This window comes from Calypte anna, chromosome 7 (genome assembly GCF_003957555.1).
Source record: "Calypte anna isolate BGI_N300 chromosome 7, bCalAnn1_v1.p, whole genome shotgun sequence".
Classification (NCBI taxonomy): Eukaryota; Metazoa; Chordata; class Aves; order Apodiformes; family Trochilidae; genus Calypte; species Calypte anna.
Genome location: NC_044253.1, coordinates 16,174,670 through 16,191,147, shown reverse-complemented (window position 1 = coordinate 16,191,147; position 16,478 = coordinate 16,174,670). Strand labels below are relative to the sequence as shown.

The following is a 16,478-nucleotide window of genomic DNA, read 5'->3' as shown; positions in this document are numbered from 1 at the left end:
TTAGTCTTTTGGTGACATCTAAATGCAGGTGTTAAGGTAGAACTAGAAGTCAGTGGTTTAGAGGTTTTCAGAAGATGCCAATAAAAAGACTTTGTACACGTCTTGTTCTTTCTTTGGTCAGGGTAGTGTCTCTCTCCATTTTGTCATCCTAGATAGCTGCTCCCTAGTAGTGCATGAGTACTTTTTGGTGGTTTTCTCTCCCAAGCTACAGATCTTGCAAGCACAAAAGAGGAGCAGCAGTCCCTCTGCTGCATCATAGCATCAGGGGTCTACCCAACACTCTGCATCACAGATGCCTGTTCATCAGGGAGTGCCAGTGGTATCAGCAAGTTGCATCTCTGGAGGCTTTTTTCATTAGATACACTGAATAAATACTTGGAGCAAGATCCAACTCCCAGCCAGCTCACCTACAGAGTTCCCACAAGGCACAGGTGAGACAAGGAGGTGGCTCAAAGTATCTTTCAGACCCTCACACAAGCCAGACAAAGATTCTGTGGTCATTGTCTTGATTTGCAGCTGAACAAACCCAGGTCTTTCAGTTGCTCCTTGTAAATATGTTCTCATGCTTAGCCATCTTGACAACTCTCTGCTGGACCTGCTCCAGTATGTTAGTGACTTCCTTGTACCAAGGAGCCAAAAAGAGGCCTCAGCTAAGCAGGATTCTCAGAGCTTCCATATATGGCACTCACTCTCATTAGGCATATGTAAAAACCAGCTAAAATCCGAAGGCCTTTCTTACAGCCAAAGGGCCAACAACATAAGGTCAGAGAAGAATTGTATGGAAGAGAGCCAGTGCAGAAGGACCCTATCTCCTGTCATGCCCTGCTAATCATTCCTCTTGTCTCAATGTAATCTCTTCTTTCTCTCCCATGACCAGCACAAGCTTGATCCCTCCAGTGTATACCCCTCTCCTGCTGGACTTTGACTTTGGGGCTGCCCCTATTGGCTCAGAGCCTACCCTGGTGATGCTCCAGCTGGCCAACAAGGGTGTGGTGCCTGTGGAGTGGTAAGTGGTGCTTACTGGAGCTTGGCCTTTTTTCTGGTGTCTGTCATGGAAATACTTACAGGGAACGTGACATGTTTGCAAATTAATAGGGTGGATTTTGTAGGTGTGGTCTGTTTTATGGAGCTGTGACTGAGATCTGTTGGTGGGTTTGAGTGGAGATGGAAGCAAGAGGTGGAAGACATTTCTGCAGATCAGACCTGATGAAGCATGATGTGTCCACCAGCAGGTTGTGTGTGTCTGTTGCTGACCAGCTGACTGGTTCCCTAGGGCCTTCTTGTTTCCTTCTGACCAGAAGATAGACATGGAGCACTGGGCAGAGGATGCTGAGTTTAGCCCCCAGGAACTGCACCAGCTAAGAATTCAGGATAACCAGCTCTTCAGCCTTTCTCCAAAGTCAGGGAAACTTCTTCCAGGACAGGAGGAATCAGTCCAGCTCTCACACAGGTGACACTGAGTACCTGTCCTTCAGGATCTCATGCGCATGCATGACAGCACATGCCATCCATCAGTCCCCTCTGTTTTCGTGCTGGATTCTTTTCCTTCATATGCCCCTTCCCGGCAGAGGTTGGGCAACTAAGAAGTACTTGAGTATGTCCAGCTTCTGGACCCCACAAAGCTTGTTCCTCTCAGGGCTACATTGCTAATGTGCTTTAACACTGTAGGGCAAGAGGCCTGGAGCATGACATGCTGGGGACACTGCTCTCCCTTCAGCTGGGGAGACAAGCAAGATGCTGTGCAAGATTTCTGTGTTTTGGACAATACAATGTTGTTCTTATTTTTGTTCTTTGCTATAATTACTAGTTCTTGTGTGCCTGTGGAGGGTGTGAAGAAAGCTGAACACATCCTGTTTCACAGCAGACCTGATCTGAGAAGCACTGGCATTTCAGATGAATTTGGCATAAAAACTTGGGTCCCTAAATTGGCATATGACTAAAGTCAACATTGTATCAGTCATTCCCATCCAAACACAACTGTCCCCCTCCCTCTCTCAGTGGCCCTTTACACAACAGTGACTCTTTAGTTGGGAAGTGAATTGTCTCTAATGTACTGTGCAACCCTGGGCACAAGGTTGGTTTCTAATTTTTTCCTCTCTCCCTCCTCTTGCACTGCTAGACATGATTTCATTGGCACCGACCACCTCCCTGTCCTGTTGAAGGTTTCCTACAGCCATGAGATTTTGGTAAGGTAGCAGTTGTTTCTTGCTTCCATTTGCAGAGCAGCAGCAGGTAGGGATTGAATGATGAGGTCTTTACCCCAGAAGATGCATGGCACACAGGGGACTGTGACCTTCCCCTGGAATCTCTGCTGGCCAGTGAGGAGCACAGGACGAAGCAGAGACATCAAACCAACATCCTGACAAATCTGTGGTTCCAGAACAGTGTGATGTAGCAGTGCACTGGTTTAAATGGCTCTTCCATGTAGCATCTACTGGTTTACACATCAAGAGAATATTTTTAATTGCTATTATTAATATTTTAATTTTATTGGTGGTGTTAGTGCAGAATTGCGTCCTCTTCAAACAAACTTCAAGTCCAAAACAGCCTTTCAGGGTTTTACAGTTCCTGCATGCTTTCCACACTGAAGTATATCTCATGGATAGGATTTGTCAGCTCACTTCCCTGAATTTCATCTGCTTCACTGTGAGTTCTTCCATGCGCTGATCTCAGATTTCAGCTCTGCAGACCATCCCACTTCTCTCATATGCAGCTTTCTTGAATCTCTCCATCTCATCAGCTTTCTATGCTCTTCAAGCCCCCCGTGGAATGTGCTTTTCTCCAAAAGTACCACCAGCACTGGCTGCAGTTTGGAGATACACATGCTGGCAAAGGTTTGGTTGGTAGAGCGTCCTCCAGCTCTGGAGCTATAGAGGCTTCTGCTTCCCCAGGTCCAGAAGTTACTCCCTGCATTACAGGTTGGCTGCTATCGTTGCAGCCCTGATGCCTTTGTCCACCCACTTATTTCTCCTTGCCAATAGTGGAGATGCTTCCAACTCATTCTTCCTGCTTCACTGCTTGCTAGAGCATCCCAGATCTGACCTGTTGTCTTTTTTTCCCTGAGCATTTCCTCAGGCTTGGAACTAATTTCTTTCTCTCCCCCTCTCTCAGACTGTCAGTTAGAGTCAAAGTCACCTTGTGCTCTGCCGGGCACAGCTCATGCCCAGCTGAGCCTTCCTGTCTGTCTCTGAAGTTTCCTATGAGACCATTGTGTTCCCACATCTCTTTTATTTTTCTTTTCTTTCAGGACTGTTGTCAGCTGAAAATCCAACCCTTTGACCAAACTGTTCAAACAGTGGCTTAACTGTGCCTTCCCTCAAAGCTCTTGGACAGACTCCCTGTGCTCTGCCTGTCTGGCACAATCCTGAGAGTGGATGTGATCATTCCACCAGCTGGCCAGTGAGGGAATAGGGTTTGGAGCACCAGAAGCCTATTGGGCACATAACCTCTTTTACCACATAGCCAGTGGCTTTGGTGGCTACCAGATGCCACCATCCTCTTTCATGCTATCACTACAGAAGAGGCTGAAAAAGTATGGGAGGCGCTTGGAATGATAAAAGACCCCTGGGTGCCTTGGAGGTCCAGAGACATGGAAGGCTGCAGGTGTTCACAACCTGCAGGGACACAGTGCCAGTACTGAAGTGCTAGTATCAGAAAGTAGGAGTGGAGGAGGCTCCTTCTTCCACAGTGAGGGAAATCAAGGAGTTGTGCCTTCTTTCCTCTCAGTCATGGCATGAAGAACACAGAGCTGACAGTCCCTGAAGCAGACAGTGCTCTAAGCAAGCTCACAAACCAGGGTTGAACAGATTCTCACCTGGGAATCTGATGAAATGTACAGGATATGTGCTAACCTCAAGGAACTAAAATGCCATAATGGTGGACCAGAAGTTAGGCTTTGGAAATTTGGGAAAGCAACAGTAAGCAAAGGTGGAGACCATCAGGCTGGGTTATTGCTTGGTCATTCTGTAAAACCGCAAATTTCCTGGCTTTAGAATGGTGATGTCAGCCAGCTGCAAGCAAATGCAGGATTTTTTGAGGGGTCCACACTCACCTCTCTGATGACTATACCCATGTGAACAGATTTTGACCTCCGCTTTCCCAACAGAACTCTCTCTTCCCCACTTAGTGGCCGCCGTTCAGTCCTGAGATGACTGGATTTCTAGGTGTTCTGAAAAAAAAAATCTGATTTCCCATTGGCAACTTCTTTTGGCCACAGGATGAAACTTCTCTGGCATTTATGTGCTACCCACTTCCTTGTGCTGGAGGGAAACAGCCTTCCAATGCTTCATGCTCTCCCAGGTTATCCTTTGCCTCATTACCAAAGCAGACTTGTAAGAGTGGAGCTATGACCTTTTTCTCAGAGCTCCAGGGTAATTTGGCCAGACAGAATCTGCTGCCCTCAGCAGTTTTAGTACGAAAAGCCCAGACAGCTGCAGGTGTTGCTGAATGAGGCAGACTGCTTCCCACAACTTGATGGAGAGAAGGGCTGGATCCTGTGGAGAATTCTTGAGCACACAGTATAAATTGGAACTGTTTGCACTTCACATCATAGCTGCTAATTAGGTATTGTGAGATGTTGTCACCTGCAGCACATCTTCTCCAGGCAGCTCTCCTCCTGGGTGATTCTGGCATCTCTGTCCTCTCATGGCTAAAGTCGTAACTGTGAGATAAAGTCTATGCACTCTGGAAGGAGAACTGATTGCAGCAGGTCTTCACTATTCTCCATTTGACTGATAGTTCTCTAATTATTGCATCCTGTATCTCTGGAAACTGGTGACCTTTTTTTCTTGGCTGCTGTGGTCTGGTGGAATCCAAGCTGGCTTTTTAACTCAGATGAAATAAATGGTTGTTTCACTCCTAAACCTCAGAAAGATTCCTACCCCTTTTTCCTTTGCAGTTTGTAAGTGTCAGCTTTTGTCCTTCTATCTTCACATCATCTGACTTGCTAAAGCCCTCAGGAGGCTGGATGTTCCTATAGTGATGTGAAAAGATCCCATGTGGAACTTTGTCAGGACTATTTCTAGTCGTCTCTCCCTCCTCATTTTCCTTGTGGAGCTGAACTGGAACAGGTTGTTTTGGAGGAATTGGCATTCTCTGCTCTTTTTTTAGCTGCTGATACAGTATCTCCTGCAGGTTACTGTCCAAGGCATCCATCGCCATCACAAACATCCTCTCCATCTTCTGCATGTGCATATGAAATATAGCCATGCTTTACACTTAGCCAATTGAGAACTGCAACTTAGCTCCCTTTGGTCCATGCAGAGACATTACTAGCTCTGTGATGGCTTTGCAGCCTCTGTCTCTAGGTAGACAGCTCAGGGGTACTTTGGGCTGATCCTGCAGAAAATCACCATCTTCAGGCTTATTGCAGTCTTCTTAAAACACAGAATCCTGTGCATTTCCATTAAATAGCTTTCTAAGTCTCCCTTCTATCAGGGTACTTCTGATCATTCCCTGATCATTTAGAATTCAGCTAGGGTCTTCTTGTAGCTTTTGGACTATTAGACATATTCTTAGAACAGGACATCTTGCAGGTTGAGGACATTCAGATAGCCCTTTTCAAGAGGAGGCCATTACTTAAATTACTAAATATATTAAAATACTGTCTTTCCAAAGGATTTGGCTGTCACAGCTGCACAGTCCAGACATTTCCATTCATGGAGGATTTCATCCATATACTTGCAAAGAGAAGCACTTAAGCTGGTGCCTGACATAGCAGGCAGAAACATGATGCAAAACTTTCAGAGTAGAGCCAACAGTTGAGTTGGCTCTACATTTCCTTGCCTTTTTTTAGGACACACTCTCCTGATATTTCCAGCTTAAACCTGTAACTCTGTTGCTCTCAACTTGCAAAATCCTTCAGTTTTTGTGCAGTTGTTAGTGATGTGATGAAGACCCTGTGAGAAAGTGACAGTGTTTCTTTCCATTGTAGCTGAACTTCAGCAGCGTGACGGTAGAACAGAACCAGCGGTACGTTCATTTTGCATCCACTAAGCACCTCTTCACACCCATTGCCATTGGGACCTCCCATCCTCCCACACAGGTGAGCATCTTGGGGCCAAACCCAAGAGTGAATGGAAGGTGCTGGTGCTACTGTGTCCCAAGGACTTACAGTGGCTGAAGCATTTCCCAGGAAACAGAATGGCCTCCATAGGAAAGCATCACAGCAGAATTTTAAGACAAGTACTAGGTGGAGCCTAGAAATGGCTGCTGGGATGGCAGCAAGGAAAATACCTCTCACCATCTCCAGTTTGATAAGATTTGGCTTTGATTTTAGGCAGAATGCTTATGAGGTGTGCTGGGCTGTTCCCTTATTTTCTTGAATAGGATCTGAGTGAAAACTTGTCTAACTGCTCCAGGCACTATGGAAATAAATCCTAATTAATTTTTTAGTAAATTAATTAAACTTCCTTAAACACTTATTCAGCGAAAAGACAGCTTTGATTCTGTTCTGCCTAATTTACTCAGGAAAGGAATAAGTCTGAATTGCATTAAGACCACTTTATTACGAGTGCTTTTGCATTTCAAGTAATCCTCTTTACAGTGATCCCTTTAGCTAATTTGTATTAATTTTCTCCTAGACTGAATTTGCAGAGCACCACTTGGTGAGGCACTGCAGTTATCAATGTATATGTGCAGTGATAAAACTTCAGCACAGACTCCTATCTGAGCCTCAGTGATAAATCCTGACACTATGAGGTCTCCTTATTCTTAGGAGACAAGCTGACTAATTAATTATTAATGCTTATCAGAGTCCTCTGGGGAAATGTTAACTAGTTTAACTTGTGCATGGTATAATAAGCACTGCTTTCTCTGACTCACTTCAGATTTATGAACTCTACAATGGAGGCTCTGTGCCTGTGAAGTTTGAGGTTCAGCAGGACAACATCATGAGGATCCAGGAGGAGAATTTTCAGCATTCTGTGTTTGTCTGCTTAACTCCCAGAGGAGAAATCCCCGCTGGCAAAACAGGCCTCATTGAGTGGGTCTTCTCACCACTGGAAGCTAGAACGTACTCGGTAAGACTCTTCTAAAGACTGCCAGAAACTGTTTCTTTCTGTTGTTGTGTGTGTAAAATTCTTTACTTACCAATGGCTGATCTTGTCCAAGGCAGGCTGATGTTCCAATCTACATCCTGGAGGGTGAATCAGCTCTGATCACCTTCCAGGGAGCCGGCTATGATCCGAATACTGTAGGAGAGACTGCCACATCCAATGAAGCTTTGTCTCCTTCAGTCTGTCCAGGTTCTACCAAGCTAACTGTTCCTGGGCAGGTAAGTCCAGGTACACTCATATGAGCAATATCATCACTCCAGAAATATGTTTCAGAGACTGAATTATGTGAGTGGCTCCATCTAGCAGTAGCCTGTGTTGCAGAAGTTTGTTTGCCATGATATAGAGCAAGATCTTTCCCTTCCAAGCTGGTCATTTAGAGCCTAAGTGGTAAAAACAGTTGTTCTAAGAGAGGTGCCTTCCTTCCAACTTGGTTTTGACTGCTGTTAGAATAAAAAAACTTTGGAGTTTGTTCACACTCGAAATTTTCTATTGAAAGTTACTCCCCATTAGAGATGATACCTTTCTCATTTGCAGCTGCAACACCTTTTCCTTTGGTAATGCACTGACAAAAAGAGTGTTATACTCCTGGTATAGAATCATAGTCTGGTTTGGATTGGAAGGGACCTTAAGAATCATCTTGTTCCAATTCCTTTTCCATGGGCAGGGACACCTTCCACTAGACCAAGTTGTTTCAAGCTGCATCCAACCTGGTCTTGAACACTTCCAGGGAGATGGCTGCCACAGCTTATCTGAGCAACCTTTGCCAGTGTGCCACCACCCTCACAGGGAAGAAATTTTTCCTAATCTAAATCTACCAAGTTTAAAACCATTCCCCCCTTGTCCTATTGCTACATGCCTTTGTAAAAATCCCCTCAATTTCCCACCCCCACCCCCTCCCCTGCTTTTCTGTAGTCCTTTCAGGTACTGGAAGGCTGCTCTAAGATCTCTGTCAAGACTTGGTTGACACCATTTCACAGACAAATTCAGGTGATTCATAACCTGAACACAAACTGCAGGATGATCACTAATTCAGGCACATCCTGAGGAATGTACTTGTTTGACCTGTTGATGGCTCCAGGAACTTGTTTGACCTGGCTACAACTGGCCTTCCAGCCTGGCCTGTCTGTTGTTAAACTCATCCAGAGACCCTACTGTAGTGAATCAGAATTAAACAGCATCAACAGATGCACACTCCAGCCAGGTAAAGGATTCATCCTGTCTGACATTAGTATGCCTACCTTGGAGCCCAGACACAGATACATAGGCTTTTTTGCTTCCAGCAGGGCTACTGCATTCCTGGGTACAACAGAGAGCAGATGATTAAAAACCTGTTTCAAGTTGCCAACACTGATGCTATTCCACAAGGCTCCGTTGTTTGTAACACAGAGTCATTAGCTTCTCTAGTGGTCAGTGTAATTAATTAGAGTTTGCACTTTGCCTGGAGAATGGGACAGACTAGTGGTGAACCAAAACTCACGTTCAGGTTGATGAGGATTTTGCATTAGCACACACCTTGTGTTTCACATCTGAGGTGGGAAAAGTCCTGTCCTGCAGGTGATGCAGAGGGGATCTGGGTGCTACTGGTACTCTGTGCTCCTGAGATCCTATCCTGCCCCAGCACCAGTCTTATATTCTATTCATTGCTCATTCAATCCCACTGCGACAGAACTGTCGTCTTGCTGTAAAAAGTCATTGCAACAAGAGCAAAAATGAGAGAACTCTTAACATACCCTTAAGTTGCTACAGTAAAGGCAAATGACAAATATTATCTATGAGTTGCTGGGTAACTTAAAGAAGACTGTGTGACAGCCCTTTCCCAATGGTCACATCCCATCTTCCTTCCCTACTTTTCCGCATGGTTTCACCTTGCTTCCTGCAGGCAGCCACCTTGTCACACCGCAGGATTTGCTTTGGAAATATGCCAAACTGCTCTGAAGCCAGGCGACTTGTCTTCCTCAGCAATATCTTGAAGAGCAACACTATTAGATTTGCCTGGTGGATGAGCACTTGTAAAGACAAGAGGGTGAGTCTTCCTCTTTCCTTTACAGCCTTCTTTCCTGTCTCCGTTGTACCATTCAAAACCCTTACAACTCCATTTACAATCATAGAATTGGCTGGGTTGGAAGGGACCTCAGAGATCATCAAGTCCAACCCTTAAATCAGACATGCAGAAATGATCCTAGGAAATTGGCTTTTTCAGTAGCTGATGAAAGGTAAGGGCAGAGGAAAGTGAAGGCAAGGGTTAGGATAGGGGGCATAAGATATAGGAATAGGAATTCAGGAGGGGAATCTGAAGACTTCAGTGAGGGTACATGAACCTGGAACTGCAGGATGTGATAATGAACCTCAGGACCTTGTCTGCTCGGAAAGTCCATGGTTGTTCGAATGCATGTTCCTCATACCACATACCTCTGAGAAGGGAAGGGGAGAGAATTCCAATAATTTTGTGTTTCCTGCAAATTAAAAGCACATAGAAAGGTCCAAGGACAATGAAGCAGCACCTCTGTGGCTTGCTTGGTGTTTTTTCCCCAGGTATTGCAGATTGCTCCCGAGTCAGGAGTTGTGCAGCCTGGAGAGAGCATCCCCTGCTTCATCACGCTGCAGCCTTTGAGTGCTTCTGTCTGGAGCACAGATCTGATGTGTGAGGTGAGACCCTAGAGGTACCTGTATATTACTGTCACCTGGGCATGTCACTGCAGTTTCCAAATGGTTGGCCCCAGAAGTCAGCTGCCTGCTGCTTACAGCTGAAGGAATCCTTTGCTCTGTAATGCTGAGTAGCACTTCTCATTCCTGAGGATACTGACCTTCCATCTCTCCTGATGCTTTAAGTGTCTCTATGTCTGTATGGCTCCCTAGATGAGGTGCAATTGTGCAACTGTGGCTTTGTGAGTTGTACCTAGCTACTGGAAGTCACAGCTTGAATGGTAGTGGCTTTCCGTGGATTCAGAGACTTAAATACCTGTAAAAAGCAAGGCTTGCTTCTTTAATATTAGTGGGGCGCAGACTTGCAGTTATGTCCCTCTGGACACTTTCCAGGTGTTGTCTGCATCCCTGCCACTGGAAGACATGGAAAGGGAGTGGGGTTCTGCTTGGGAGCTCCTAGAAGAGAGGAATTGGTGACAGTCATGGACTTGAGCCAGAGACTGTGTTATTTGCAGCTTCTTCCTAGCCCTACTCCCTTCACTCATTGTTTGCTTCCTAGGTATATATCCAGGAGTCCCTGGATCAGTATGAGAGGGAGCTGCAGGAGTGGGAAAAGGAGAAGGAACGGCAGGCTGTGGAATTCACCATCACAGAGAAGGACCTTGGAACTAAGAAGAAACTAAAGTCACCCGTGGGAGTAAGTGCTGCCAGACCTTTACATCATCTTAGCTCAGAACAGCAGCCAATGTCAACAAGAAATGTTCTTTAAGAAAATCTAGGCAAGTTGATAAGAGGGCACGAGGCTCTGATCTGCTCAAGATCTCATCTGTGGACAATGGAAAATGAGATCTTGGTTGCTATCCAAGAATCACCTTACAAACTCTGAAATCGCTACTGATCATCTGAAACTTGGAAGTGCATGAGAAGCTTTCGGAAGAACAAAGCCAGTGGCTTTGGAAACTGATGGTTGGGTTTTTAACCATGAATGAACACTGGAGAGAAATGTGTAACTATCGGGGAGAATGTGGACTGAGTGAAGAATCGGAGAATGAAATCATTGACTCTAAGCTGGGACAAAGTAAAACAAAATACTGGAATCTTGTTCTGCTCCATATCTTTCCTACATGACAGTTTCTCTTTCTCTCTTTTTTTATTTTTTATTTTTCTTTACAGAGGTCATCAGATTCTGCTGAGACAGAAAATCTTCCTGAATCCTCAGCTGTGATCAGGAAATACAAGGTAAGTCAGGCCTGTCTCACCCATAGTAGAATCAAACTGACTGCTTTAGAAAAGAGACAGATGCTGGATATCACAGCGTGGGAGTCTGGGCAGAGAGTACAGAAGGATTTGTAGCTTCAAGGCTTTGGGAGACAGACTGGAGGAGCCAGAAGAATCAGACTTTCTGGCTGTGTCCTGTGGGCAGTAACTTTCCAGCCGAGGTGAACAGCAAGTGAAATTAAACCAAACGTGCACCCATGACTGGAGAAAAGGAGGAAAAGATGCACATGGGTAGGGCAGTTGGTACCTGGACTGGTTCACACTGGGGCCACAACAGAATGTGTGCCATGATGGAAAGGTGCAAGACTCATGTGTGACATGGTGCAGACTTTGTTCTCACCACTACAAGAGCTTTGCTCTCTGCCTCATGAGAAGCTGCAAGCAACTGCCTTTATTTAAGTGCATTTAAAGCTCAATTTGCCAGGTTTACCTCTGTTTCCCCTCAGGGCTGCACTGCTGGAAAAGACAGATTTTTACAGCAGTGGTGGCAAGGTGAAGACAATGTCCCAGTGAATGCTCTGCAAAACTGGCTGGGCCCAAAGACGGGGCCATAGTGTGTCTACAGCCATCAGCAGGACATGCTGTGGGGATGACAGGGTTTGTGTAGAATGAGCTAACCCAAGCTCTGGAAGGGTCAAGGAGAGCTGACTTGATACTGAGCCTGAGCAGATTGACTTGGCCAGGAGACACAGCTTATCTTGAGACTGTCAGTGTACTGAGGCTGTAGCAGTGCTTCTGGAACCCTGCAGAGTGCCTCTGCATGCCCTGAACTGTCCCAGCAACTGTCAGGGCACCTCTAGCTTAGACATTCTCCCCAGTGCTGTTGGATGTGATCAGTTGTGCAGATGGAGGCATTCACTGGAATGAACATAAGGATGGTTGGGGAAATGTTAAAACAGCTTCATCTATTTCTCTAAGTTTTTAGCTCCTAGAGACAGTCTGGAGCCTGCAGTCACCCACTGTGTCTGTGTCAGGAGTGGTGAAGGCTGCTGGCCTCATTCCCAGAGGCTGGACATCTATATCTCAAAGGTTACTGAAATCCCCTGATGCCTGAGGGCTTCTCCAGAGTTGAGTGGTGTCCTTCTGGCTGAGGCTGCTGAACTACTGCCCTAACAAACTTCCCCCAGATTGACTGCTGGTAATGCAATCCCAAACTGGCTCATGAAGTGTGATCGGTGTTAGTTCCTGGTTTCCATCTGGGCTCAGGGGACGATTTCCACATGCATACCTATCATCTCTTCTACAGCATTTCTGGTGTGCTTAGAAGAGCAGAGATGATCTCCCAGAGTTCCACAGGGATGGATAAGAGTACAATAGCCCTGAGTGCCCTGGGGAGACCCTGAAGCCCTGCTGACACTAATGGCTGATGCATGAGTCAGTGAGGAGGGAGCAGACCTGATTTCTAGCATGGATGCTTGTGCCAAATAGTGGTATTTCAGTGCCAAGATCATTTTGAGGCTGTCTCCTGCCCAGGATCTCATGGACCTGGCTGCTGGGCTTTCCAGGTCTCATGCCTATGCTCACACCTGTACCAGCCTACCTGTGCCCAAAGGAGCAACTAAGTACATGCCATTTCTTTCTCTCCAACAGACATTACCCCCTATTAAAAACCATGCTGAGCCAAATCTGCCGGCTGGACATTTGCAGAGGAGGATGCTGTTGGACAAAGCAGCCACCTGGGTGTGGGTCAAACCAGAGCCTCCGAAGCCCATTCTCTTACACCTTGGTATGACAGGCAGGTCCTACTGTATTGAGGACTTCTTCACCAGCTTCCCTTTGGAGTTCCCCAAATACTTCCCGTCTCGGTAAGAGGTCCAGCTTTTTGGATTAGCATCTTCATCTGAGCCAGGGCTGCCCGTGCTGTGATATGCACTGAACTTGGAGCTCTGCTCTGCTTCTCTTCAGTGCCTCAGTATTAGGCTAGAAGTGCTTTGCTTTCCCTGGAATTATCTGACATGACCTATTTCTCTCCCTCCCTCAAAAAAGAGATACTGTCAAGAGCTCAGTGGTCCTCTCTTATGCCAATGTCTCTGCTGCTGTCTCAAATGCAGCAGCTCCCACTCCTTCCCTGGTTCTCTGCACCCCTTGTCAGCAATGCTGCTGCTCAGCCATAGAGTGCAGGTCTTTGGTAGCTCCATTCAGTAGTGCTGCCACTGACAGGACAACTCCTTCTTTCCCAGCCCTTTCACCAACCTGCCCTCAGAAAGCAAGTTTGCGGCTTGGAGCAGGGAGAGAGACAGGATGGACAAGGACCCCAATCTGCTGTCTCTGGCTGCTGCTTCCAAATGGGAGTTGCAGATAGTGACTGACGTACTCAGAGGTGTCATAAGGTTTGTGTCACTTCACCCTCACCCAGTTTGCAGCCCCTGTCCTGCAGGGGACTGAGTGCAGCATGGCCAGCCCACTACTAATGTCAGGAGTCTGTGCACTCCTTCTGCACCACAGCAAGTGATCCAGCCTGCCCTGGACACTACAAGCTCTGGAGTCCTTATGTGACAGCCAAAGGCAGGGTTCTTGCTCCCTAGCAAGGGGCTGGGCCCATCTCTGCATAGAGAACAGTGTCACTGCCCAGGAACCAGAGCACTCTGCCTGCCATGATCTTGGGAACAGGCTGCACTAAGATTTGCCTATTTTCTCCGTCAGCTGCAGAAATGTACATAAGGAGTGTACATGCAAAGGTAGTTTCCTTAGCTCAAGCCATCTTTCTGCCTCCCTTGGGTGCTGAAAACTAGAATGGGCAGATTAAACATTGACATCAGTCAGGGTTTTCTTCTGATTTGCAATGATCCTCTGGGGTCATACAGATACCTGATTTCTTATTTTCATCTCTTATTTTCCTCCTCTCAGTGACGTCCTAGAGGATACCCACTTCCATGAAGCAGTAAAAAGGTGCCTGGATGAGCCCACTCCATATTTTTCCCAGTTCCAGTGTGCAGAGTCACCAGAGCTCCAGGACAGGAGACAGTGCTCCACGATCCCCTCCAGGGTGTCTGCTTTGCCAGATCTTTACTCTGAGAAGGATAGAGAGAGAAAAGAAATGAAGCAGGAAACCTCTCCCGACAATAATTTGCCAGAGTTCTGGGATTTTTCTCACTATGAGCAGTTGAGGGAGACTAAGCAGATGCTCAGGAGGTAAGAAAGAACTCACACATAAAAAAAAGGCAAGAGCTGCACAGGCAGGAGAGCCATGGCAGCACACTGCCTGACCAGAAACCCATTTCTCCTTCATCCCTGCAGCATTTCTGCTGGAATGCTAAGTAGGATCTGGGTGGGAGTTGCTGCTAGCCCACCTACTCCCCCTCACCCAAGTGTAGTTTGTGAAGAGTGCAGGTTTGCTGCATTTTGGGCTTGAGCCATGGGCAATGCCAGGATGCTGGCAGTGAGTGAAGTCAGCTTTACACTTCAGCAATCCGAGCTGTATTAGGCAGACAACAGTGTGGGCTTACCTTACCTTTTATTTTCACTGCAGTATTTCATCACCTTGCTTTTGCTGTGTCTATTACCCTTGCACACTGCTGCAGGCCACAGACATATTCACAGATAGTAACTGCAGCATAGGTTGGAGGAAGAAACCAGTATGACCACAGTCACCCAGTCACACTCTGTCCAAGGTTAAGGTCTGATGCCAGCTGGTGGCAGTTCTGAGAGATGGGTCAGCGCCACATTGCTCAAGTCTGGTTTATTTGCCTCAGTGTGTCAGGAACAGTGTGTGCTCCCCTGCTGTGCTTGATGTTTCCTGGGAATAGACAGCAGGCAGTACACATTATCTACTTCCTGTTCTCTGCCTATACTTTTGCCGCTCCAGGCAGCCAGCCTTTGGGAACCTTGTGGAGGAGGTGCTGGAAAACATACTGCAGAATATCCTGATGGAAGCCAGCTCCGGGACAGTGGTACTGACAGCTCGGGCCAGGGTCATTCCTCTACCCCGCCGCCATTCCCAAAGGTAGCAGAGTGTATCTGTGCTGTGGTGAGGGGCAGGACCTGTCCTTGATATGTCAAGTTAAAGCACAGCCCATCTTCTAGATATGGATTACCTGAGTCACTGCCTACCAGTGCCAGAGCTGCCTGTGCAAAAGGGGGAATCCACTCCCAAAGCTTCTGCCCCTTCTTGTGGGAGGGAGGTGGGATTGAGAGAGATGGAAGATGGTTTTTGGATGGAGATGTCATCTCCAGAGCTACAGGAGTCTTGCCTAGATGGATGATGGGTGTTCCATGTGATCCCTCAGGGAGATGTTAATAGCTGGGGGGAAGCAGCAGTTTCCCCACCCCAAAAGCAATCTCTTCTTCTTCAGAATCACCAATCCAGCACCCACACCCTCAAGATCATAACTGCTGGCCACTGTGCTGCTTGAGCTCTCTAAGAACGTCAACTGTTTCCACTCTCCATCCTGTCCCTATGACATCCAGAGCAACTCCAGTCTTCCCACACCATGACCCGTGTTCAGCTTGCTGGCTGCCTCTGAGGAGATATGTCCTGATTATATCCTCAGCTCCAATCTGAATCCTCTGGCAACTCCACAGCAGAGTTCATGAGATCTCTTCTCCCTGTGGCTGGCCACACCACTGGAAAAGAACCTCTGTGCTACTGGGAGCACGTGGACAACCTCTGTGATTGTTCTCACTGTCTCCAGTCTGTACCATCTGGGAGTGGAATCTCCTTTAAACTGTAGCTGAGAAAGGACTGACAGATGGGCATTGTGGTGCTGAGCCCCTGCACACATCAATAAGACACAGGTACTAAATCCTTCTCCCTTTCTTGCTCCAGTGGCTGCTGCAGGTCCCACATACAGCAAGCCAGCCTGAGAGTGCAGCTGTCACACCATCAAGCACACTTTGCAGCCCAATAAAAGCAGCTTGGCCTCTGGTTACACAGGCACCGGCGTTTAACACATGTAATCGATGCGTCTGGATTTGAGAGCTCTGGACAAGCTCTCCCCTTTTCAAACTGCGGGGCTGTCACTTGGGGAAGGGGATGCTTTGAGCCTTGGCCTGGCAATAGGGGTCCAAGAGGCTGCGAGAGGGTGTCACCGTGAAGGAGCGGGGCTTATCACAGCCAGGAGGTGGCAGTATTAGTTGTGATAAATCCCAGGTGCCAGCGTGGAGTTGCAGTTGATGCTCGGAACTGGCTGCTTGCTGGCTGGCAGAGGTTGCAGGCTGGCTCTGCCAAACAGTGGGGTTGGGTTTGCAGTATCTCCCCTCTTTTGCAGCCCTGCTATGGGCTCTGCTACACACAGCTCACCCAGACACCCTGCTCTGATGGGGTTGCTGCTAGTGTCCTCCTCCAAACCCTCTTGTCCTGTGTTCCCAGTGCCCAGCCAAGATCTGTACCTTCTCCCCTTGCAGCCCAAGAAAAGACATGCACGAGGATCTGCAGGGAGGTTTTGCTATTTGGCAGAGGGCAGATGCTTGCTGTGTCCAGTGGTGCTGCAGCTCTCCCACCACAACCCCAGTGCTCTGCTCTGCTCTGTACAGGAGCCAGACATGTGTAACTCTTACTAAGCC

At 47.2% G+C, this 16,478-nt stretch overlaps 1 protein-coding gene across 1 annotated transcript in view; it reads left to right on the top strand.

Annotated features, from left to right (window-relative positions):
* CFAP65 (cilia and flagella associated protein 65) overlaps positions 1–15,841 on the top strand; it is a 29,997-nt gene extending 14,156 nt beyond the window's left edge. The window contains exons 18-33 of the mRNA XM_030454319.1: positions 206–431; positions 878–1,006; positions 1,274–1,450; positions 2,120–2,186; positions 5,933–6,043; positions 6,828–7,019; positions 7,115–7,273; positions 8,935–9,078; positions 9,588–9,701; positions 10,258–10,395; positions 10,872–10,937; positions 12,567–12,781; positions 13,157–13,306; positions 13,824–14,108; positions 14,782–14,919; positions 15,269–15,841. Of these exons, the coding sequence (XP_030310179.1) occupies positions 206–431; positions 878–1,006; positions 1,274–1,450; positions 2,120–2,186; positions 5,933–6,043; positions 6,828–7,019; positions 7,115–7,273; positions 8,935–9,078; positions 9,588–9,701; positions 10,258–10,395; positions 10,872–10,937; positions 12,567–12,781; positions 13,157–13,306; positions 13,824–14,108; positions 14,782–14,919; positions 15,269–15,305 (2,348 nt within the window). The 3' untranslated portion in view covers positions 15,306–15,841. The remainder of the gene's footprint in view (positions 1–205; positions 432–877; positions 1,007–1,273; positions 1,451–2,119; positions 2,187–5,932; positions 6,044–6,827; positions 7,020–7,114; positions 7,274–8,934; positions 9,079–9,587; positions 9,702–10,257; positions 10,396–10,871; positions 10,938–12,566; positions 12,782–13,156; positions 13,307–13,823; positions 14,109–14,781; positions 14,920–15,268) is intronic.
* The last annotated feature ends 637 nt before the right edge of the window (positions 15,842–16,478 follow it).